Source organism: Pipra filicauda, unplaced genomic scaffold, assembly GCF_003945595.2.
Source record: "Pipra filicauda isolate LSUMZ 115617 unplaced genomic scaffold, ASM394559v2 scaffold102_size2360937_pilon, whole genome shotgun sequence".
Classification (NCBI taxonomy): domain Eukaryota; kingdom Metazoa; phylum Chordata; class Aves; order Passeriformes; family Pipridae; genus Pipra; species Pipra filicauda.
This window is the reverse complement of record NW_024103463.1, coordinates 2133185-2155874: the sequence shown is the minus strand read 5'-3', so window position 1 is coordinate 2155874 and position 22690 is coordinate 2133185. Positions and strand designations below refer to the sequence as shown.

Genomic DNA, 22690 nt, shown 5'->3' with positions numbered 1-22690 from the left:
ACCCCAAAGCATCCGCACAAGTGCACTTGAGGAACGGTCATTTCAAAATCCAGGTTTTTTATCCCTGGTCTGCCATCTTCCCGCAGGAGAATTAAAGCAGCAGGATGCCAGGAAGGGCTATTAACTGTCACCTTTTAAGCTCCCTGCATAATGTATGCACATACTAATTACAGCATAGAAATAGCATGGATTAATTATATGCATTACAAGTGGGATACAGCATTTTGATATTTAAAGGATATTTATATATATATATATGACACATTTGGAACCTGCTTCGCAGAAAATTAACATACTTTGGGTTTGTGTAATGAAAGACTGCAAAATTCTGAGTTTAATGTATAATATAACCTTTATTCTTTTTCCTCTAAACTCTTGGAAACTTACATAACAATCGTGCTTTAATTATGACACCGTTTATAGACATTTAAAATGCATCTTAATTTATAAATATTTTACATTTGGTCCATAGAACAGGTTGCAATTTACTAAATAATACTGTACTCTTTTAAACAGGCTCTGTATATATTTTTGAATATGTATATATTACATATATATTTTTATATAGAGATAGATTTGCCTGGTGTTGGATATTTCCTTATTGCAAAAAGCATATATGATCATACAATAATCTTTCTTTTTCAGGGCAAGTACTACAAAAAAGATACAGCTATTCACAGTTTACACACAGTAGTTCTACAACACTAGTTTGTGCTATGTGATACGTTTGTACAGCTTTTTGCTAAAGAGCAGGTCTGTCAAACATCTGTCATAATTGTTTACAATCAAACATTAAATACTGCATTTGTCTTAGAACAACATGGGACTTGATTACATTAAACAATAAAGAGAAAGTTTGAATTTTTATCCTTAGTCTAATGAAATTCACAATTATGATGTGCATGTATCATGTGTAATGTTTGTGTAGAATGTACACAAACCCCGAAGACTTACAGGATGTTTGCATCTCAGCTATGGCCTTTTAGGATGTAGCTTAGATCTCGTAGTATTTTACAGTTGATCTATGAAACAGTTTAGAATCTACTGAACATACTCTGAAATTTTATGATGTAGTTTGAAATACATGTGTATTATATATATATATTATTTCTACATAATGTGCTTGACATTCTGAGAATAATACCTTATTGCAAGAACATGTTTGTCACCTTCAGACGAAAACAACAAAAAAACCCAACATTCACAGGTAACATGTTTTTTTTTCACGTAGTAGTTCTACATAAATTGTGCTATCTAACATTGTACGGTGCACAAAAAAGTTGCTGAAAAGCATGTTTCATTGCACAGTTCTGTCACAGTCATTTACAATCAAACATCAGCTACTGCACTCTCCATGATCCTCCGTGCCTGTCATATAGCTGCCAAATGAGAGATGCCATACGGGGCCGACGCTGCATTCCCCACACAGGGAAAAATTCCAGGAGCTGGCTGGGCTTTCCTGGCTGTGTGGCAAATGCAGACGGAGCCCAGAGCGGGATTGCATCGCATGGAAATAGCTGTGCCTTGTGCCTTCCCCACCACCAAGTCACGTGGAAATCAAAATGGAACTGCTCCCAAAGTGCTAGCCCACCCAGATTCTGTGTTTTGCTTATTAGGAACTGTCAAAAGTCCTTTAACGGCTTAAAAAAAGAACATCTGAGATTGGAATCCTAAATTAGAACTTACTTCGATCTTTAAGCCATTGTTTTGGTTTCTTTTTGGTGACAATGCAATAATAGTAGGATAATAACATCATAATAATAGCTCAAGCACTCTGAGCTTCGATTGCAAATCCTTTGCATTTTACTCCTGGGAATCTTTAAGAGCTCTTGGATATTACTTTGCTAAAAAAGTTAAAATTCATATTTATGCCTGTAACATCTGCGACTCACGTATTTATTCACAAAGATACCTTCTTTTTATAAGAAACAGTGTGTGTATTTTTAAAGAAGTTTATGACCTTATTTGAAAGTCACCTGAAAGGCAGAGTACAGCCAGTGAGCAGCCTGGGCTGTGCTGCCACAGACAGCTCAATTTACACTAGGAATGTTTATAAAGGCTGTGGCTGCTGTTAATTGAAGGAAGTCTCTTCCCCCTCAAATGGCCTCAGCTGGAACAAATTTTAAGGGCAGATTTTTCACTGGAAATCGCTTGTTTACAAAATGCTTCGTTCTTTTTGTACAAAACAATCCAAACTTAATTTTACTCCTGCAAAGTCAGAAATAACAGTCTTGGGATTCAGCGGTAAGAAACAGTGATAAACTACTAAAAATCAGCAGCACAAAACTTCAAATAGTCGTGCTAAAAGGTAGATTAAAAAGGTCTTGGCACATCAATTTACAAATTCCAAGGTATGCAACTATTATTGTGAACGGATAAAAACATTAACAGTCTGTGGATTGCCGGAGAACACAAAAACACTGTCAACATCTGAGCTCGCATGATGGCTGGATCATACCCATGGCGATTCCCTTAGAGTGGAGATGACCTTGTTGCTTTTTTTCTCTTTTTTTTATTTTTTTTAATTTTTTTTTTGCCACTAGAGGTAGGTAATTATATTCTCAGACATAATTTTGTGGTCATATTCAACCATATTTTTTGTTTTTCTGGAGTAGGAGTGGTACTTTTACAATACAGAAGTTTAGATGTAGGCTTCTTTGTTAGCAGAGTTGCTCTGTTGTGCCTGGTCTGGCCCATTTTCAGGGTGAGTGATGTCTTCACTTGGCTGAATCATCACTTGGATGCGCTGTTTAAAGGACAACAATAAATGTGAGGCAGCCAAAAAACTGTTTCTGAGCTTGCTTTTTTTTTTTTTAATTATTTTTAAAGACAATCCTAAACACTTTCTTTGAGGCATTAGAACTAGAATTGCAACTGCCTGTCCTCCCAGGGACCAAACCAGCACTAAGCCACACCTACTGAACAGAGGCTTAGCTCTGTTCTCAGTGTGACAGCAGGAGCTGAAAGACCCCGTGCAAAATGTTGGATGCCAGCAGGCATTAACAAGGGGGCTTTCCTAGGGAAAAGAAATGAGGAGAGACTGCAGGGAGACCAGTTTAGATCCTCAGAGCCTGTCACTGGTGCAGGTCCCTCCCATTACCTGCAACCTGGTTGGTTGTCAATGCTTTCAAAAACAAGACCTTAATCCACAGCAATTCTGAGATGAGGAACATTTACCATAGTCTTACACAACTCTGCCCAAGCAGCAGCTGTATTTTAGAGCAACAATTCTCCCTTTGCACATAAATGTTTCTGTAAGACGAAAGGAGAGATATTCAAAACGTAGGAGTTAAGAACCTAGAAATTTTTTGTAGACCTCTTTGAAGCCTGAGTCTTTTAAAATTTGCTGAAGACAAATATTTGGATGAAGGTCTGAGGATTTCATGAGGCATTACACGTCAATTCTGCTAAAGATCATCCGGCCCTTTGCAAAGATGGCTCTGTCAGCTGACTCCAGAATTTTCCAGAGATACTGACAAATTCATTGTGACACTGTTTGGCTCCCACAAGCACAGAGGCAGAGATGGAAGTTTCAGCACTTGGGTTGAAGAAGGGGCTGTTAGGCACAGCACGAGCTCGAGAGGGAAAAATGAGGATGCACCCAGATTAGAAAAAATTAGATATGGTGATCGTAGGTGGTTACTGAACAGTGTGTGGGTCAGTAACCTTATCAACATCTCCCAGTCCTTTAGCAGCACATCTCTGAGGACCTTAAAACTGACTTAAGTCTCTCTTACATGAGAAGTGTCATCTCCTTGTAAAAATTGGAATAAGGAGTCGGGGATAGGCTGAGAGCACAGTTCAACGAGAAAGGGGCTTCTAATGTTCTTCATGAAGTAATCATTCACAGAAATCCCTTACAGGAAGACTAAAGGGAAGTGCTCCCAAGATTTTTCGTGTCCTTCCTGCCCGCTGCAGCAGAGCAAGGTGTAACTCAGGACAGGTGCAGTGCAGAGCAGGAGCTCAAGTCTTTGATCACATTGCAGGGAGATGCCAAACAGGGTCACTAAGCAGACAGTCAAAACAAGAGTTACGTGGATTAGTCCTAAGAGTTTGATTCCAGTTCCCCAGAGCATCCCCTGCCTTGATTCATGACAGTACGCCTCGCATTAATTAGGACACATTTACATATTTCGTAAACTGCTACTTTGTTTTCTAGGTGTAAGGAGCTGGAATGCAAAGTGTCTGCAACTGTCAAACCAGAGATAAAGACCACACATAACATGGGCAATTATGTTTAACAACAGATGGCAAAGACACTCTCTTGTCTTTTTTTCTGGTTGGTACTTCCTTTTATGTTTTTCAGCTTGATGCAAAATAACTGGGCTAAGCAAGGGAGAAACATGTGACAGAAAATAACTGCCCAGCAAGCTTTGATCAGTGTGCACAGGTCTGAAGATGGTCAGGAAAAAGAGACTTACCTGTTTTAAGGAGCCTTTCAGGGTTAGAAACATATATGCCATGTAGCCTGGTATCAGCACCATAGAAGACAAAGCCATGAACCAGCCAACTCCTTGGCCCCACTTTGGGAAAACGTAACTTCCCATTGTGAGGGGAGTCATTTGGACAGCACTGAAGATAAACACTCCCTGCAAAACACAGTGGAAAGGAAGACTTGAATGATATTCCCAGAGTGTTCTGGCTTCAAGAGTTTTTTCTGGAGTTTCCCAAGCAACTTCTCACCAAAATGAATATTTCGCGTTAACATTGTTTTCATACACATAACCTGCATCTAAGATTATCCAGGTATCCTGCTGGGGGTATCCACTGGTGCTAGTAAATTCCTCTGATAGCCTGCACAGAGCCAGAGGGATGGGGGTGTGGGGAGAGTGGGCTCCTGGGAATACCTGCACACACCTGAACACTGTGCCATTGAGCAGCAGCATCCGTGGGTTGCCTTTGTGTTGTTTCCAAACGGTGGCTGGCAAACGTGGTATTCCCAGGGAAGACTCCTATCCTGGCCTGTTCCAAATGTCTAAATCAACCTGCATCAGGGAAACCTTGCTAGAGCGACCCAGGAGAGAAGGAAGCTCGTTCTGATGCCAGGCTGATCCTTTGTGCAGAAGGTATTCCCAGAGGAGAATGCAGAGGGGCAGATTTTATCAGCATATCATCACTCCTGAACTTGACTGGCAGCAAATTCTGCCGAGGACTTTACAGGACAGGAGAAATCTGCTCAGGTTTACACACAGTGTTGGTCACCTTCCCACTGCACCACTAAAATAAACAAAAAATGCATTTCTTATGCCTTCCTGAACGCTTGTTTTTAGCAAGATGAAAGCTGCCTTCGTGTGGGTAGGGATGACTCAAGGAACCCTCAACATGAACACATTCCTGTGTCTCCTTCAGTGCTCCTCATTTGCTTTTCCATGGCTACCTGCATGGGACTATCAGAGAAATGTCAGTGAGTGGCAAGTATTCTGTCATGTGTACTAGTGGCTGCTTGATTAGTTTTTTATATTGCATTTGGGTTAACTATATTATGTGCAGTAAACTTACATTTCTTTGCCTATTATTTCACGATATACTGTATGGGATGGAATCAGGAAAAGAATATCCCCTGTTTTCCAATACACAAATTCCTTGCAAAGTTTGCCAGGGGTGTAAAAGTGGTTAATATAAGCCACAGAATCCCATGAGAGAAGATTTTCAGTTTATAACCCTTCTCTGTCACCAGAATAAGTGCCTGTGAAGGAATTCAGTTTACAGAATATGGGTATCTCTGGTCGTATGGAAAATTAAGACTTTAGAGATATCGTAAAATTTTAAGAATACAAGAAATGGTCAACGTTTGCTTTTTACAGTTTTCTATCTCTGCCAATGAAACTCTTGACTAACTACCATTTCTAGAGGTCTAATACAAGAAAATCTTGGCTTCTTTTTTAGGGCACAAACTTGCTCTAATGACTGGGTTTTTTTGCTAATTGCCTTCAATGGAATTGCTGAGATCCTTAAAAAAGGAATGAGGTCAGAGTTAATATGAACCTGTGGGGGTGGAAATGAGAATTCTGTAGTACACAGGCCACCTCATTTAACATTTAACAAATAAAAGTTTGTTTCTTACTGCCACAATGATAGGAGTGAAAAAGGACCAGCAGAGTTTCCACCAGATGCAGGGTCTGTATCCCACCATCTCTTGGATGTTGTCATAAAATCTATTAACACCTAAATATAGGAATAAGAAACAGTATAGAAATGTATCAGGTAACTGAGTCAACTAAAAGCTCAGTGGTTCTAAGACACTGTCATAAAGATATATTTGGAAGCTCTACACAGATCCCAACCTAACTTTTCACCTATCTGAATGGGAAAAAGTATGCAAACTCAGAAGCACCAAAAATCACCTGATCTCATTCCTTCATATCCCCATTAATTAATTAGAGGCCTGCAAACTTATTCCCATGCAAAGACCAAGGAAGTTTGTACATGTGAAGGTGAGATGCAAAAAAACCCACCCTCGGTTAATTTAAACTCTCTTTAGAATGAGAAATTTAGAATGTATCTTACAAATTAGATTATGAGAAGAACCCACCCCATCCTAGCACCAACCAGCTTCACTCTGGTGCACCCCACGTACATGCAGAAATGGATATGAAATCAAAGAGCAGCCCTCCTGTTGCTGCTGCCCATCAGCTTCCTGAAGGTCTGTCTACCACACAGTGTTTATAACTTTGATTTCTTCACTATGGAGCTGGTGTATTTTTCCATTTGCATTTCCTGGATTCATCAGCAGTATCTCTGCCCTATAAAATGCTGTTCCATCCTCTCAGTCCCATTATAAATCCAGGAGGAGGGCTCCAGTTATCCGGCTTTCGATCAGTTGTGTAACACAAACTGAAGTGCCTCGGTGATTGTTGGAGCAGCTCCTTGTACGAGCTGACACAGAAACTAAGGTCACATGGAAAAATATGACACAGATCCATTAATCTTTATGGCCAGTGCCTGCCAGTCCAGGTTCTGGATATTTTGGGGCAGTTAAGCCCTAACTGACTCTCACTGCAAGATCCTGGTGTGACAGAGCCATTTCTGGAGAGGAAACATTACAAAGCTCCAGAGCCCTGAGACATTATGTTGAGAACAGCAACACCAAACACCTCTGCAGATCAAGGCTTTTCAAGAAAGGGGGATGAGAAAAGAGATGAGATGTCAGCTGCTTAATATTGCTGACACAATGACTTCCAGGCCTCTAAAAATGGGGTGTTTAAAGAGGCAGCAGTACCTCCCACAAGCCAACTTTTAGTCCCCAGTGGAATTACACCCACAGAAACCACGGCCAAGTTCAGTCCCACCCTCAGTATGTGCACACACAAACCAGCAGATCAGAAGGTGAAGTATCCTTATGATGTGCAAAACTTAGGGAAAAAATAAAAACATGTTGTTTACCATAGCACCAGGATATTGAGATGCACTCAAAGAATACAAGGAACAAGAGACTCATTCCGCTGGCAGAGTAGTAGTCAAAAAGCTTAAACACATAGATTCCACCCTGAAATATATAAGAAGGGAGCGTTAAAAATATAGTAAGGACTCCAATTTCAAGATAGATTAAAATGTAAGCTACAAAATAATGGTGGTGAACAGGTTAGGGATATATTAGTGTAAATTAATTAAAGAGAAAGGGTTAAAGTTTTAGAAGGCTTGAGGTCAAAGATTAAGATTGCTGCCAGAATCTAATTAACTGGTTTAATTTCACTTCAGTACTTTTTGTTTAATAATTCAATCATTCCCCTCAAATAGTTTGCAATCTAGGAGCAATGTCAGCATCCCCAGCTGCCACTTTTTGGACTGTAAGGGTGCAGAGATGTGCATTTTTTTGTCACCTGAACCCTGCAGCACACACTGCATCCACAGACCACAGGCATTTCACACTTACAAGTTCATGTCTGCTGCCTGAAATCTGTCTACAGCGTGGAGGGAGGATCCCTGCACTTCAGTGCAAGTGTCCCTGGTTGGACTGGGGAAGGGAGAAGCAAGTCAGATGCTGTATGTCAGACACGGATCCCAGTGTCCCCCAGCACATACCTGAGTGATATTGGACAGCCCTATCAGGTAGGAAACAATGCACACGAGAGCGATGAAGATTTCCCTCCGGTTGCGCAGTAACTTGGGAAATTCATCCACCAAAGCTGTTATGAATCCTTCCACAGTGCAGAACTGCAGGGTAAGGTGGACAGAAATACAATGCAATGCACTGCAGGATTACATTTAGGGCAGGAGTTTTCAATTGTACCCATCACTGGCCTAAGGCTGCACCCATTCAACGATAAATGAAAATTCACTTGACTTCGGTGGAAGCTGTGCTCCTGAAAATCCTTGTTTCTGCCTAAAAAGATCTGTGCCAAAAGATTTCCAGCTTGGAAAACACTCAGGATTCCAAACTATGAACTGTGGCATTTGCTCTGTGAGCAGAAAGTGCTCTTTCTTCTCATCAAGATGATACACCTACAGTTGAGGGATTTGACTCCTTGGTCCTACAAAAATCACTTCTTTGGTATGTGATTTACTCACATATATGAAAGAGAACAGACACAGAAAGTCTAATCAGATTGGTGCATCATGGTGAAGGTTAGAGGCACGAGATTGATTCTCATATGTAATAAATCAAACGTTATTTGTATCCCCAGAAAACATTTTTGCCAAGGATGTGCCCTCCAAACAGAAAGCATGGCCACACTTCAGATAAATAAAGTGTATATATGTATATACTCAGATATGTATATATTCAGACAAATTTATCATTATGGCTGAAATTGTGAAAACCAGAATGTATCTAAAGTTTTATTAATTTTCAGCAGTGCAATCAGAATTCAACCAGTAGTTACAGCTCCTGTAAATTACAGTGTATGAAACGTTTCACTGACAGACAGAAAATGCAGAAAGCATGACAGCCTGTAGATATATATTCTTTTTAATAATATTAGACTATCTTCCTCAGCTCTTAGTTGCCTAGAGACAAGTTCTTTCAAGAATATTTTTGACCTAATTAATTTCTCAGCAGTTTCCCCCCAGATTGAGCAATAGGTTTTAATGTCAAGCCTGAAGCTCACTGAAAGACAAAGAAACAGAAAATATAAATGTTCAACTTTCTTTCATCTCGCAGGATAAAATGCCCTCTTGGTCTTTTTGTGTTTTGGTTCACAGTCTGAAGTCAGCTTGGATTTATAGAAAATGATGGATTTTCTCTACTGAAAGACTATGAGGGTGTTAAGCCAGTAAATCCCATACTCCCTGATGTGCTGTGAAGGCTGTGCTAAGAACTGTGAGGTGCTGGTTTGCCAACTGCAGCTGATGGCCAGAACATTAAAACATTTGCAAGGATTGGTCACACAAAGATGACCAAACAGTTCAGAAGGCAGGAGGCACTTCCCAAAGTCCTCAAAGTATGCTTTGCAAAATAAGGCAGGGTGCTCTCCTTGGTGCTGACAGGATGGTTGTTACCTATATTAAAATTAGTACTGATTATCAAATGCTTTTGTTGAACCTTCCTTTCTAAAGGGTTTTACCTCGTGCTGTGGGGTTGTTTTTTTTTTTTTTTTTCATGTCACAATAAACATTTTAAATGATTCCATGACTTAATGATTTAATTGTTTAATCCAGACATTCTGGAGAATATCTTATTTGGATTTGCAAAACCCCTAGGCTGTGCCTTCCCACACATTTCCAGCTGTCAGATACCTTGTACAACCTTGCTAAATCCTGAACCAATAAATCCTTACCATTGGAAAGTGATTCAGAACACACCAAGACATGGAATGTCCTCAGTAACAACCCCACTGGCCAGTGAATTTGCTCCAGACATTCATACGCTTAAAATGAAATGTGTGCTGCATCTTTTTGCTCCAGTAAGTTCTTCCAGCAATATTTGTGGCATCTAAATCTTGTAAAATATGTCCCAGTGCCTCCTACATAGCTGAACATTGCAAAGGTATATTTAATATCGTGATTTAACAGTGAATATTTCAAAGAAAAGTTCCTTTTGCCTGCACAACAAATTTTCTGCCCATTTTACATACATTTCCGACAGTCTGTAAAAACAAAAAAGTGTCTTAACATCATTTTTTTACTATCCCAGGGTGCTGGAACCTTGGGTTTTTTCCTCAGTTTTTTCTTTGTATGATCATTTCAGAAACCTTTCTGCATGACTACCATTGCAGAGTGCACAGGGACAGGGTAATCTTGTACAACACAGCTGCAGAAAATGTGTCTTGTTTGTTCATTTTCACACCAGTTTTACCTGACTGTCAATCCCGAGCATGAGCAACATGGAGAAGAACAGTATTGCCCACAAAGGAGAAATTGGTAACTGTGTCACTGCTTCTGGATAAGCCAGAAATGCCAGTCCAGGGCCTGGGAGGAGAAACAGGAGAGAAAACATCAATGTGATGGGTTGGTGCTGGGATTCTCTGCTCCTGTGGGTGACAAGTTTCAGGTTTATTGGAATGGCCCAGCCATGGATGCAGCACCTGACCAAGGATTTCAGCCCATCAGTCTTCACTGAGAGGGTGGTGCTTGTATCTTGCTTTTAAAATGAACCAACCAAAATAAGCAATCAAGAAAAAAAAACATCCCCAAAAACCCCCAAACCAACCAACCAGAATACTGGGTACAGTTCAGAAGCTGCTCCTGATTGACACCTTTGTATAGCAAAGGCAGGGAATGTTATCCTTGGCTGGGGTTACATCTTCCAGCTCTCTCTCCCCTCAAGCAGTTATTGATAGCTGTGATCTTCTGCTTTGCACCAAGTAGTTCAGAGGAGAAGCAAAGACATCTCAGAAAATGAAGACACTTTTCAGACACTTTCCTGCTATTCCATTTCGTTATTTATCTTAAAATACACATTTTAATAAACTATATAGCTGTGAAAACGGGCAAACTTTTTCACCTGTGTTCCTGCTAACTGCTGAGGGGGGCATAGTGGTGGAAGGAGGATACAAATTATTATTTAGAAAGGAGCTGTTTTTGTTCTCATAGCATAGCTGGAAAACGGCTGATCTCAGGTTAAGAGGGAAATCTGTAGCAAACTAAATAATCACAGAAATAGAGTTCACGTGCCTCATCTAAGGTGGGTCTCTGATTTTTCAGTCCTCATTAAAAGTCTGAATGTGGCAAGTGCTTGGAGCAAGGACTGGCATTAGCACTAGAATTGTCAAACTCAGTGCAACGGGGATTTTGAAGCAATTATTCGCTAGCGAGAGCAGATACGATTGGAAAGCCTTCCAAATGGCACTGCTAACAGCAAAATAAACTTCAAATAAATATGTTAATTTTGCTCTCTTACACATTCCACAGAAATGCAGCCACAGCTTTTAATAATATCATTTGTTTTAAAAAGTTGTATAAAAGATGGCAAAACAATCTGTCTAGTAGGGGCTAAAATGAAGCACCAGTTTCTGAGTTTGCCAGGAGAAATATAAGCCTTAATTAAAGAGTCAGATTTTCAAATGTCCTTTGCAATTAGTGCAATTAGGAGGTCATGGGCATCTTTCAGAAGTCTGTTATCCTAAGTACCTTCAAATGCACTTAGGAGCTTAATAGGATGTAAAAATGTTGTTCTGTTTGCAGGTGTGGCCTTTCTATAGTTATATCTGTATCAAATACATAAATCCAAAAAGCTTATTTCACACACCACTGACTTTCCAGAGCATTTTTTTGATAACAGCTTATGCCATCATCATTTTGTACCTAATTTCTTTGGATGTGCAGCTTATTGAAGACTATTTTTAGGGCTTAAATTCTCTACTTTCCTAACTAAGGGAATATTTCACCAATAGGATATGTTTGCTAGGATAGTTAGACATATTTTGTCCACCAGTGACTTCCAAACAAGTTTTCAGTTATCAGATCCCTCCCTGTGGCCAGAACTGCTAAGTGAGTATCTGGTGCACCAGCTGGGTTAGGGCAACCATCTGCTCTGCTGCTTTAAGCTTTTTCATCTGGAAGACAGTCAAGAAACTGCAAAGAATAGCATAATCCTTCCATGGACATCTCACTGCCCTAAATAAAATGACTTTCATAATAAAGGGTTCCAGAAAAAAAGCTGCAGGTCTGAACTGTAGGTGAGAACTGCATCTGCCTCAAAGGGCTCTCAGCCTTTGGAAAAGGAATTTAAAACCTAACTGAATTTGAAAATATTGGCTCAAAAGAACCACCCCATAACGACCACCATTCCTCCTTTCAGTTTGCTTTTAAGAATTCCAGTAGCAAGAGGCTCATAATTTGATGTCACAGCCAAGCACTGAAGCAGCAAACTGTGCTGCCACCTCCTGTAAACACATTCCCTGTAATCCCAGTGTTCAGCAGCATTCCTTGTGTCAGCCCAGGCTCATCACTCCACTCCAGGGCCTGAGAGCACCAGGCAGCTGGACACGAAATGACCTTGCTGGTGCTGCCCAGAGAGGTTTGGAACGATGCTCTGCCTTTTGCAGTCAGGCTGAAGGGACAGGGAACTTCGAGGGAGGGATTTTGAACAGTTACAACGTGGATACAACGTGCAAACGAGAAATAACTGATGCCACTGCACCACTCAGGGCAAAATATATTGGATACCTGATGCTGCAACATCTGCAATAGGCCTCTTTGTGACATTGGCCATGAATCCAACGATGGAGAAGATGACAAAGCCAGCAAACATGCTTGTGCATGAGTTTATGCAGCACACAATGATGGAGTCCCTGAAATAAAGGTAAAGCACTTTAAACAGCGGGGAAAGAAAATTGTCTTCGCTTCTTCCTGGGAAAAGATTTCGTGATTTAGGATTTCACGGTTTGGCTTCCATTTCATGCTGGGCAAATCATACTGTCTCTCCCATTAGTGTAAATGCAGTTATACATCTTATCCCTAGTCAGATATGACATTTAATATTCAAGACTACGCTTTATTTCAACGATCTAGTACACAGAAAGACCGAATCCAGCTCCAGCTGAGACAGGCAAGTGCCACTGCAATATGTGCAGTCATCTGCTTACCTGTAAACATTATTGTGGAAAGGGTTGTAACTTCCAAGGGCAATCAGTGAACCAAGACCCAACCCGTAGGAGAAGAAAATCTGTGTGGCAGCATCCAGCCAAACCTGATTGCAGGAAATAATTTTTTTAAAAATCTGTTTCTGCACTTGAGGAGCAGGTCATATGTCTGAAAGGTGAACAGTTAGCAGTGAAACTTTTGTTCACAAGGGTTGAATATTTACCTCAGAGTCTGAAAGTTTACTGAAGTTGGGAGTTATATAGAATAAAATGCCTTCCTTTGCTCCAGGCAGTGTTACACCACGGAAGAACAAGATAAGCAGCATAACATAGGGATAAGTAGCAGAGAAATAAACAACCTGATGTGAAGAAACAAGACATGGTAAGTATGGAAGGAAGAATGATCTGTGCTTGTTAACACTTCAGAAAATACTGCTCCCTGAAAACCTGTAACAGCAACTGAGGCTGACTCTTAGAATTGAAGCATTTATCAGTGGAAAAGCTTGATGTGGGAAGGGGAGTGCCTGCTCTAGAATTCCCTGAAGACCATGTCTAAAGGCAGGTGGCTCTTGCCTATTTTCCTGAAGGTGGAATATAGTAGATTGGGATATTTTCACATGAGGGGCTCACACTTTTTTTTTTTTTTGTATTTATATTTGACAAGGGGAAGTCCCAAAAGCACAAAGATCACGGCACCAGCACTCTGCTCGCAAAACAACATCTGTCAGCTTATTTTTCCCACTCTCTCCTCATCTATGTTATGATACACAGCCTCCCACTCCCTTGCCTTTTCAAAAACCTAACCGAAAAAAGACACTACAAATTCAGACTCCAAAGGAACAAAATCAGCCTTCTTATTTTTCACCTTTGTCGAAAGGAGAAATAAAATGGCTTGGTCTGAGCTCAGCTAGGCCATGCTCAAATGCTGCTTGAAGTGGGTCACAGTTACAACCATCTTGTCAAAATTCAACAGCTCATTCTTTCAGTGTGAATAAAATCCTAGTCCTCTGCACCAGACCTGAGGTCTTCTATCCCAGCACTTCACTTGGGTTAGAATCCTCATGGCTGCAGTTTTTTATTTCCTCGAGATTTCTCCCTGCCATTTTGCCCTTTCATTCCTGGAGAAAGGTCTGTCAATAACATGTTTTCCTTTAATTCATTAGTAAATTCTATTTTGCACTCAGCAATCAGCCAGACCCCCAGAAGCACAGCATGAAGGCAACAACCTCCTACATCTCTCATTCAGTACCAGGAAAGGAGGGAGTAGCTCTTCCCAACACTTCCTCGTGTATCAAAGCCCAGCAGGAGCTGTGCAATAAATGCATGTTTCTCACTGAAGCCAAAATATTGTATCCTCACTCTATTGCTACACAAAGTAGCTGTAATATCCATCCCAGGAACCAGCAGTCACATTTTTAGCCAGTTTTTATCCCTGGCAAAGCCAAGAAGTCTGTAAGTGAGCAGAGCATCTGACTGTGATCAGCCCTAGGTGCAGAGGAGCCAGCTCTTTCAAAAACAGTTCAAGAAAATAGAAATTAAATCCTTCACAGAGATATGCCAGCGAAACTGTCCCCAGCGCCTCTTACCTCAGGAATTTTAAGAATATTTGACTAAAAATGGGCATTTTTAATTGAAAGGCGTTTACAGTACTTTTTAATCTTACCTTTCCAGTCCAGCCTACCCCCTTCCAGATACAAAAATACACCAGAATCCAGGCAATTGCCAGAGTAATTGCCAGTGGCCACCGGATTTGCCCTGGCTTTTCCAATCCATCAGTCATTTGGTGCATGTTGCGTCTAGAACAAGACAAGAGAACGGTTTATTTGGCAACTAGTTCAGAAGATATTATAGGGATGATAACAAGCCGATCCTTGCACATGCACAGCAATGAGACAGAGAAAAATGAGCATCTTACTCCCAGAATTCCACCACGGCACTTGTCATGTTGGTGGTGTTTGCTAAGGTGTAATTGGAGAAGCAGTGGTCTGTGTTCCAGGGGTTCTCACAGTGTTTCCAAGGAAGAGTCTGTTCAAGAAGGAGAAAGAAAAAACCTGAAGTCAGACACTTTTTAAGCAAAGCATTAACTCAGGTATCTCCCTCTTTACTAGAAATGACAGTTGAGTGGAGAACAGAGACACCCCGAGCTCTGCAGAGCACTGAGCTCCCTGGGGCGCTGGGCCTGCCACAAAAGTTGTTTAACTTCATGTCAGTTGTGTGAATCAGATGTGAAAATATATCTCCCTTTCTTTAACGTATCAGCCCAAATGCTCTGGGGTCTGAGAACCTCTCAGCACGAGAGCATATTGAAACAGCATAAAGGACCTCCTGCAGGGTCTGCTACCTCTTGTTGCACAAGAGGTGATAAAGGTGTGATGGTTACTGATCAGAGATTTTTATTTTCCCCTCAGGTCAGGGGATAATCAGAAAAAGGTAAATTTTCTGTTTTCTACATGTATTTTCTATATGTTTCTATTACAACTTTCAGAAGTTCTGAGGAGCAGAACCTCTTTCCACATCTTATCCATCAGAATGAACCTCTTTTGCATACAACTTAAATATTCTTCTGATGGCAATTCTTGAAAAATCCTCCCACAGAAATGTTATATCAGGGCATTGCATGTTTTATATACAAGGATAAGAGGCTTCAAGGGAATCAGAAGTCAATATTCATTTAACATGGACCTGAACACCACTTCCAGACTATGACTGTCCTTTCATGTCAATAACAATTCTGAGGATAAAAAAGAAGAAATGGTGCTGTCACCCCCAGACAGCAATTAATGCAAAATTTGGTCAAGGGATAATTTTTTAAGGCCGAGAACAAGCAAGCATGAACAACATTTATAGCAGAGACAATTGAACAAAGATGCATTAATTATTGAGACTTATATAAGAGTACTTCCTCAGATGGCCAAACCCCACAAATCAGACAAGACTTACTCAGCTGATGAATCACCCTTGAAGGGGGGAAAAAAAAAGGCAGCTAAAAATAAAGCAAACAGGAAAGAAAACAAAGCGAAAATAACAACAGTGAATGGGAGTTCAGAGCTAATCAAATCACAGACCTTCCATTCCATGGGGATTTCTTTAATAAACCCCTCTGATATTAAACCACATTGCAGTGATATTATTTCCCAAAGAAATAATGTTTGTGTGGCTGCTACTGAAGGAAAAATAAAAAATTAATTATACACTAGAATTTTTCTGGGGGGAATAACTGGTCTATGGGCACAAAGGGGTCTTGGTGCTCTTGGTGGCATTGCCAGGGCAAGGAGTCTGAAATCTGAGCATGGCTTGAGGTTGCCTGGCAGGGAAGGAGAGGAGCAAGCAGGGATGTTGTGATTAAACGGCAGAGGCAGGTGAAAATAAAATTAAGGCTGTGGCTCTGAAGATTAAGATGAGGAAATTTAAACAAATTGTCAAGAAAATGCAAGAAAAGAGCTCCAAAATAACCTATTATTAATATTTCTCCGCTGACATTCTTGAAATAGAAAGTTTTCCTCACAGTTTTCTGTTCTAAATTTCTTTGTGGAGGAAAAAAATTTAAAAAGGGATATTTTTAAAACAATTTTTCTTAGAGTAAGAAATAACATATCCTACAGATTTCTATGCATGTTGTGCTAACCTCACACATTTATATTGAGTCAGATTACTCAGGTATCTCTATATCACTTTGCTTTACATTCAACAAAAAAATTCCAAACCCCTTCTGACACACACACTTACAGTGGTAAAGGAATTATATAGGTAGTATAGGGCCCATGAAATAATCACAATGTAGTAAATATTTAGCCAAAAGGAAAGGACTGCAGCAGCCAGGCCCACACCTGTAAAGAAAACAAAGAGAAAAAGAAAATAAGAAACTTTCAGTGATGTCTGTACAAGCATCAACTGAAGAGCTGCAGTTCAGGACAAATACAACGTATGGGGCAGACCAGGGAGTTTACCAGTTAAAATTTTAGAAGTGTCATTCCAAGAAGGTCATTTCTTTGGGTGATGGTTCAGTCACCCATAAATTTCATGCCAGTGTCCAGTTCCCTGGGTGGTGCAGCCACACACCTGCTGTTGCTGAGATTTTACTGGCGATTTTTTACCGCCAGGAAAAAGAGCTAAATCATCTCATTCCCTGAAACATCTGCCCCACAGAAACTTGTGGGAGATGCACATAAATTGAGGATGTGTCAGAAGACCAGCTGGCCATTCAGGACACGGATCAAAGGACTTGATGCTGTTATGTCATCTCAGATTTAAGAAATGGCAGAGTTCCACACTGAAGGGTGCTTTGTTTTCTGCTCCACATGGAGACTTCAGGGGGACTTTAAAATATTCCAGCTGGTGACAGTTGCCCCAGACATCAAGGAGGAGAAAGTGCTCCCAGTAATCAGCGTAATGCAAAGCAAGGTCTGTACTAACCCCCACCAACAGCAGGAACTCAAGCAAAACCACTTCTCTGTGAGAAACAATTTAACCTCTCTGGGTTTTCCCGAGACTAAATTTCCCAGAACAAAATTCAATCTAAACAAACTTTCAGCTCACCCTGTGCTAATTGTCAGCCCTACTGTGTGAAGTAATTTATAACTCAGTGTGCAACTGGCTCCTCTGCTGGTCCAGAAATCAGCTTAGGAGTTCTGAAGTGCCAAAGGATTTGGGATTTGAAGGGTGAAAAGCGTAGTTGGGGAGGTTTGTAGGTCCATGTAGAATCTACATCATAACCCTGAGGTTCTAGCAATCAAACCTCAAACCAGCTAAAAGTCCAAGTATGGAGTGAGCTTGTCTTAAGAAATTCAGCATGAAATTGCCATCTCTAAAGTGCCTGGCTTTTGAATTTCAATAAAAAACAACAGGGAATACAAAGCTCTGCGACCTCAGACAAATATACCAAAGTTTACCAAAGGAACAGTTCCACACCTGCTCAGACAATGGATTTAATACACTGTTTTTAACACTCTTTATATGTTCCTACAAAAAGATCTCCAAAGTTTTTGAAGTTCCAAAATAAGTTCGTTGAGGTTCTAATGCCTAACTCCTGCTATTTTGAATGGGGAATGAATAACACCCCGTTTCATGTTTCAAAATTGTCAGTCACACCTCAGAAAATTAGTGTTTTGTGTGGAAAATTATGGTTTAATAAAAATACGGAGGCATCAAGGAACATCCTTGCCCCGTCACTCTGTGCACCTTCTGCAACTTGGAAACAAATGAAAGGCAGTCCAGATTCATACTTTACCTTTGAACATTGGAGCCAGTTTCCACACTCCAAGGCCTCCTATAGATGTGTATTGACCCAGGGAACACTCCAAAAGAAACAGTGGCACTCCAGCAAAAATTAAAGTAAGAAAATAGGGAATCAGGAATGCACCTAAAAATAAATAAGCAGTCTGTTACTGTTGGGAAAAACACAACTGAGTTTCCACTGTTTCCATCCCTGTTACGTACGAAAAGAAACCCACAGGTTTTTTTCACTTCAGTGTAGCTTTCCAAAAAAGTTAGTGGAAAGCACAAGTACACTTCTAAACCAGTACTCCAAGAGTTAAAAATAAGGGGAAAAACATATCTCTTCATCGTTTAAATGCTTTCTGTTTAAGTAAAAAGCTAAAATCCAAAAGGCTGTGTACTTTGTTGCCTTCATCTATCACAGATAACATAAAGCCTTTAACCAGCACTGGCTGCTTTCCAGCTGGAGTCAGCCTTTTATGGGGAGCTCAGAGTCATTATTACGAGCTGTATTCAATCTTCTCAAAAACTCAGTCCAAAAGAGAGGGATCTGAAGGGTTGGTTGGAGGGTAATGTGCTTTAGTTCTGCTCTGACACTTTATGCTCTTTTAAGTGCAGCTGCCAGCTAGAAGTTAGCAAAAACTTCAGGGCAGACCTCAAAGCAGAGCACCACACTCCAAAATGGCTCCAGCCCTCTTGGACAAGTGTAAAGCAAACAAAAACCCCACATCAAAACCACCTATACAGATGAAAAAGCTATTCAAACCAAGCCCTGGTTTACTGATAATTTTATGGTGAGTCCTAATGCAGAAATATCTGGAGGAGACTGAGGGGAGACCTCACTGCAGTTCCAGCTTCCTGGGCAGGGGCAGAGGAGGGGCAGGCCCTGATCTCTGCTCTGGGGGACCAGGGACAGCACCCAGGGAATGGCCTGGAGTTGTGTCAGGGCAGGGTCAGGTTGGATCTAAGGAAAAGGTTCTTCCCCCAGAGGCTGGTTGGGCACTGCCCAGGCTCCCCAGGGCAGTGGGCACAGCCCCAAGGCTGCCAGAGCTCGGGGAGAGTTTGGATGATCCTCTGGGGCACAGGGTGGGACTCTTGGGGATGTTCCTGTGCAGGGTTAAGTGTTGGACTTGGTGATCCTTGTGGGTTCCTTCCAACTCAGCAGATCCTGTGATTCTGTGAAATATATCAGAGGTTGTAACAAGGAAAAAGCAAACATACCTCCACCGTTCTTGCCACAAAGGTATGGAAATCTCCACACATTCCCTAAGCCAATGGCATAACCTACACAGGACATAAGAAAGTCAAATTTTCCTTTCCAAGTGTCTCGGTCCGGAAGATCCGTCTTCTTCTTCTGCACTTTTACTACCAAGGTCTTAGGCTTGTCATTGGTGATGGAAGCGTCGACTTCCGTGGAGATCTGTCCGTCCGCCACTTTGGTTCCGTTGGTGGCCATGTCTCTGGGCTTGGCGGGCGAGGCTCTGGCGGCGGCCGGGCGGGAGATTTCAGCACCAGTCCACGTGGACAGCAGCTTTGCGGCTCGTGGTGACCCACCGGGGCAGCGACGGCGTCAGCAGGAAAACCCCCACGGCCCCGACCCCTGGAGGACCGGGACAGAGTCCTCTACCGGCGTCCGGGCTGCTCTGTAAGACACGAGGTCACAGCGCTCAGCTTCGCTTCAGCAACTCCGACACGCGGAGCCGAACAACACCGCGCTCCCCCGAGAGCTTTGCAACCCCCCTGTCTCGTGGAAGGGCTTGGCTCTGCCCTCTGTGTAGCCACAAAAATAAGTATTTAGTTAGAAATCGTCAGCCATGGAATTTGTGTGGCTTAGACTAAGCGTTTTAAAAGGAGAGCGCTGGCCACGGAACTCACATATTTTAGTAAGGGAAAGTGCATAGTTTATCGTTTCTTGGGAAGGTTCTTTACAGGCAAGAATTTTGATAATAGCAGAGATGGCTGCTTGCACCTGTGAAGAGATTGATAAAAAGTGATAAAGAAGACAAAACAGAGACTGGGTTTAGGCCTCGAATCAGTTCCAGAAGGTAGGAAACTGTGCCAGAACCAAGGAGGCAAGAGAAGAACAGAGCAAGAAAGACATCCATGCCTGGCACCAGGGATCACTTTATGACCTCGAAAGCAATTTGATAGGTGCCTACAGTGGGTGGAAAATGGGCTGAAAGAGGTGAGTTAATCCTTGAATCTGTAATTAGAGAGTTGTATAAAGTTACAAAACCTGTGTGATTCCCTGTGCATCTTTTGGGATTTCTTCTGATGCGCTCGGCGCTCAAATAAATGTGTCTTCTTTTTAGCTTTCTATACTCAAAACGAGTCTAGAGAGTTTCCTCCCCAACTTTTCAGCATCAACTGGCATTCCAGACAGGACGAGCAGCTTCTGAACATCGAAGGATTTGCAGGGTGTGGATCTTTCCAAGCCAGCAATGAGTTAGGCAGGGTTTGTTCTTATTGTCTCCGTAGGATGCAGGGCAGAATCAACACAGTCCCCCTAAAATAATCTCCATGACCCAGTCATTACATTTTTCCCTATAGATCTCTTATGATTCTACAGAGAAAAAAATAGCAGTTGCCTCCTTTAATGGCAGCTTAATAGTGAATTTAAAAGCTTCACTTATCTAAACGCTTTTCTCTAAAATGCTCCCAGAGGAATTAAACAATAAACCAGATCAAGCCACAGGACTTAATCCAGGTAATGATGTCAAGTTTTACATGTGGTTATAATTAGCCTAAGTTACAGCCAAGATGACAGGCTGCAGTGATCACTCCCCAGTTTTGGTTTCTGACTGTGGTTGCCTTCTTGCAGCTTTTCAAAAAACACTGCCATGTAACTGCTATGTACATTTTCAAAATCTAAATAAAGGAAAAATCAAGGAAGTAAATATGCATTATGAAAAATGAGCTGGGATATTTCAGTCAACTCTGAAGCGTGTGTGGCTTCCACAAACCTCGGCAGCCCTGCTTCAACTTGAAAAAAAACAATGAGATAGTGCTTTTACATTTCTACTGTGAGCCCACCCACAATCAATTTACTGTCTAGTTCCTCTTAATAACTCCTTTTTCCATAACCCAGTCCAGTCCTCAAACTAGAGATGCCACACATGAAACCCTGGCCAGTGTGAAGCTGCACCTTTTGGCAATGCTGCCAGTGTTGGTCATGAGGTCATGCAAAAATCAACAGTAATTTTAATTACAGATTTGTGCCAAGGAAGATTTGGATTATCAGCCATTCACTTCTAATAGTAAGTTATGTTAAAAAAATGTAAAAAAAAACCATGTAAAGGCTGTGCTTTCCTTCAACTTCTCATTTCAGATCTTTGCATGATTAAAATGCTTATTATAGGGCCACATCCAACAATTAAAAAAAAAGGTTTCAGTTGAAAGCTGAAGAAGAATCAGCTGAAGGTTTGCTGGGATGAGCAGAGAACAAGCATCCTCTCTGTTCCACTTCAAGATGGGACACAAGTAGGGAAAATCCATGTATTTGCTTTCACATCCTCGCAAGTCCTTGTGTGTGCAGGGAGCTCCCCTTTGTAAAACAGTGGAACCAGTTTTCTGTATTTTGATGCAGGCCTGTCCAAATTTGTGTACCAATAACCACCATTTCTGGCCGTGGTCAGCAGCCTGAGCACTTCAGGCAATGCAATTCCCGAGTCAGGAGGAAACGTGGATCATTGTGTGGGCAAAATACAGCTCCTGTTCTTTGAGGTGTGGATTGAGAGCGCCTCGAAACTTGGACCTCCCCATCTGCATGGCCATCGTGGCTGGAGCAGCCAACTCCAGGGGTGCACCAACAGATGTGCAGTTTGCCAGCACCATCTACTGATGAACATCCAGAACTGAAAGTGGCTCTTTTCAGCCAACACAGCCTCCATGAAGCAAAAGACAGTCAGAGTGTCTCAGTACTTTTAGCAACAGTCCTGTACTAGATTGGACTTGTTGTTGTAATTTACATTTGGGCTGTGCTTTATCATCAGCAGAGCTTCCAAGTACTGCAAGAGGCTGAGTCTGTTGAGGATGAGTTGAAAAAAACCACCAAAATGACATAAATTCCCCCTCAGATAAACCAACACTACATGGAGATATATATATATGCATATATATATGTATATCTCTTGTTTGGCTCATAATGAGGGAGAAATTCATCCTCACAGCTGGCACTGCAGGCAAGGATCTGTGCTGGATCTGAGAGCTGAACAACCAAGCCAAGAGGAACATGGGTTGAATAATAAGGATTCAGCCCCTCATATCTACAAACAAGCCTGACCTTGCTGATCCAGCCCTCTCAGGCTCTGGAGAGTTCTGGGTGTGCTCTAAAGCCTCTGCTGAATGCAGTGAGTAATTTAGCCCAGTGCAAGACTCCATGAGAAAGACAAACAAGTGGGTTAGCTAGAAAATCTTTGTGAATAAAGCAAAGAACCTGCTGGAGGGAGGAGCCCAGACCTATTTCAGGCTGAGACTTCACAAGACACCCCAGCACATCAGTGTCAAGGGTGAGG

General features: G+C 41.5%; 1 protein-coding gene across 2 annotated transcripts in view; it reads right to left on the bottom strand.

Moving 5' to 3' along the window:
• Positions 1-332: 332 nt before the first annotated feature.
• Positions 333-22690, bottom strand: part of SLC6A1 (solute carrier family 6 member 1) — a 59929-nt gene continuing 37571 nt past the window's right edge. For both annotated transcript variants that reach the window (XM_027738872.2, XM_027738796.2), the window contains 14 exons: positions 19398-19819; positions 18190-18321; positions 16689-16789; positions 14878-14987; positions 14626-14758; positions 13187-13321; positions 12966-13069; positions 12547-12671; positions 10235-10347; positions 8023-8154; positions 7384-7486; positions 6065-6165; positions 4422-4589; positions 333-2746 (listed from right to left, as the gene is read on the bottom strand). In XM_027738872.2, the coding sequence (XP_027594673.1) occupies positions 2642-2746; positions 4422-4589; positions 6065-6165; positions 7384-7486; positions 8023-8154; positions 10235-10347; positions 12547-12671; positions 12966-13069; positions 13187-13321; positions 14626-14758; positions 14878-14987; positions 16689-16789; positions 18190-18321; positions 19398-19632 (1797 nt within the window). In that variant the 5' untranslated portion in view covers positions 19633-19819 and the 3' untranslated portion in view covers positions 333-2641. The remainder of the gene's footprint in view (positions 2747-4421; positions 4590-6064; positions 6166-7383; positions 7487-8022; positions 8155-10234; positions 10348-12546; positions 12672-12965; positions 13070-13186; positions 13322-14625; positions 14759-14877; positions 14988-16688; positions 16790-18189; positions 18322-19397; positions 19820-22690) is intronic.